The sequence below is a fragment of the Lucilia cuprina genome, chromosome 5 (genome assembly GCF_022045245.1).
Source record: "Lucilia cuprina isolate Lc7/37 chromosome 5, ASM2204524v1, whole genome shotgun sequence".
NCBI lineage: Eukaryota > Metazoa > Arthropoda > Insecta > Diptera > Calliphoridae > Lucilia > Lucilia cuprina.
This window is the reverse complement of record NC_060953.1, coordinates 48398390-48400118: the sequence shown is the minus strand read 5'-3', so window position 1 is coordinate 48400118 and position 1729 is coordinate 48398390. Positions and strand designations below refer to the sequence as shown.

At 32.4% G+C, this 1729-nt stretch overlaps 1 protein-coding gene and 1 long non-coding RNA gene across 2 annotated transcripts in view; both read right to left on the bottom strand.

Annotated features, from left to right (window-relative positions):
* LOC124420465 overlaps positions 1 to 1729 on the bottom strand; it is an 80015-nt gene that overhangs the window by 1279 nt on the left and 77007 nt on the right. The window lies entirely within an intron of this gene.
* Positions 249 to 1057, bottom strand: LOC124420464 (protein alan shepard-like). The gene is made up of 2 exons (XM_046953340.1): positions 729 to 1057; positions 249 to 655 (listed from the first exon to the last, which is right to left on the bottom strand). Exons 1-2 carry the CDS (start codon positions 793 to 795, stop codon positions 264 to 266), a joined length of 459 nt encoding a protein of 152 aa, XP_046809296.1. The 5' UTR covers positions 796 to 1057; the 3' UTR covers positions 249 to 263.

The window sequence follows — 1729 nt, the reverse complement described above, 5'->3', positions numbered from 1 at the left end:
GTTCTGTTCTAGTTCTGTTCTAGTTCTGTTCTAGTTCTGTTCTAGGTCTGTTCTAGATCTGTTCTAGTTCTGTTCTAGTTCTGTTCTAGTTCTGTTCTAGTTCTGTTCCAGTTCTGTTCTTTTCTAGTTCTGTTCTAGATCTGTTATAGTTCTGTTCTAGTTCTGTTCTAGTTCTGCTCTAGTTCTGTTCTAATTTTTTTATAGTTATTTTTTTATTCTCATGATTTTTACAAAGTAAGTTGTTGGCATATTCAAAATAAAACTTAACCGCTTAAACTCACCTGATCTTCTACCTGAGTGATCGGTTGTGTCATCATATAACCAGGAATCCATTGTGAACCAGCCATTGGATAACCACCCACCTGGGGAGCACCGAAACGTGAATATGGCACACCAATCGGGGTGCCAACATTAACACTAACACCATTCTGTTGCATGGCCGTGGGATCATATGTAACGGGAATACCCTCGGCCGAGACATCACGCCACGTTCTGGCACCCTGATCGGGAGCCTTAAAGAGATTCTTCTTTTTGGGACCACCATCGGCAAATTTAACTAATAAAGCATCTTTGGCACCCGGTATAGTTGTACCATTGAACATGGCAATAATATGTTCACACTTCTCACGACTTTCCATGCGAGCAAATCCAACACCTAATAATTTAGTATTGAATTAGCAAAATAGTTTAAATAATTAAATCATAATTAATTAGTTCATTCTAATTACCCTTTGAATTCATTTGAGCATCACGTAAAATTCTAGTGGATACAACTTGTCCATATTTGGATAACATGCCTTCCAGATCGGTCTCTTTGAAATTTGCTGGCAAATTAGCAATATACAAATTTGTTGGATCCTGTTCTTGTTGCTGTTATTGTTGTTTTTAGTTTATTGTGGTTGTTGTAATTGTTGTTTTTGAAAGGGTAGTAGCAGTTGTAGTAAATGTGAATTAAATATTGTGTTGTAATTTGTAATTTGTAGTAAAATTTTTGGCCGCACACATTCAAATACATTTTTTAACAGTTATTTTTGTTTATACACAACAACATAAAGCATTTGAATTTATTTGATGTTACAACAAAAAAAGCATTATGTGTGTGTATTTTAAGTTTTTAAGAGATGCAGGTGTATTTGTTGATTTATCAAAGTGGTAGTTGTGTACAGGTGTATGTGTGTGTGTGTTTGTTATTATTATTTTTGATAGCAGAAATGGTAGTATTACAGTGTACAGTGGTAGCGATGTTACACAAAAAAAAAGACACATATAAGTAGAAACGATGCCAAAAAACAAAGTTATAACAGGTTCATTATGTAAATATTACATTTTATTGTTTTTTCATTTTTTGGTTTTATTTTTTTAAGAGAGAAAAAGAGAGAGAAAGAAAAAAGTAGTTGAATTTTAGTTAATTTTGTTTGTTTTCTATTTTATTTTTAAATATTCACACATTTAAATGTATTTTTAAGCGTAGTGTTAGTGTTTTCTTAATGAATGTATGTAAATGAAAATATTTGATGTAAATGAAATTGTTTTCACATGTACATACATACATATGTATGTAGGATGGCTTTTTAGGGAAGGAATGTAGATTTTCGCAATGTTAATATTCTTTAAAATTGAACTAGTTCAGTTCTAGTTCCATTCTAGTTCAGTTCTAGTTCAGTTCTAGTTCAGTTCTAGTTCAGTTCTAGTTCAGTTCTAGTTCAGTTCTAGTTCAGTTCTAGTTCAG

Excerpts from the sequence above, each read along its gene's own strand:
- LOC124420464 (XM_046953340.1), bottom strand. The coding sequence starts at position 795 with ATGTTATCCAAATATGGACAAGTTGTATCCACTAGAATTTTACGTGAT. Across the intron at positions 656-728 it reads TGCTCAAATGAATTCAAAGG|GTGTTGGATTTGCTCGCATG; the intron begins GTAATTAGAATG and ends CTAAATTATTAG.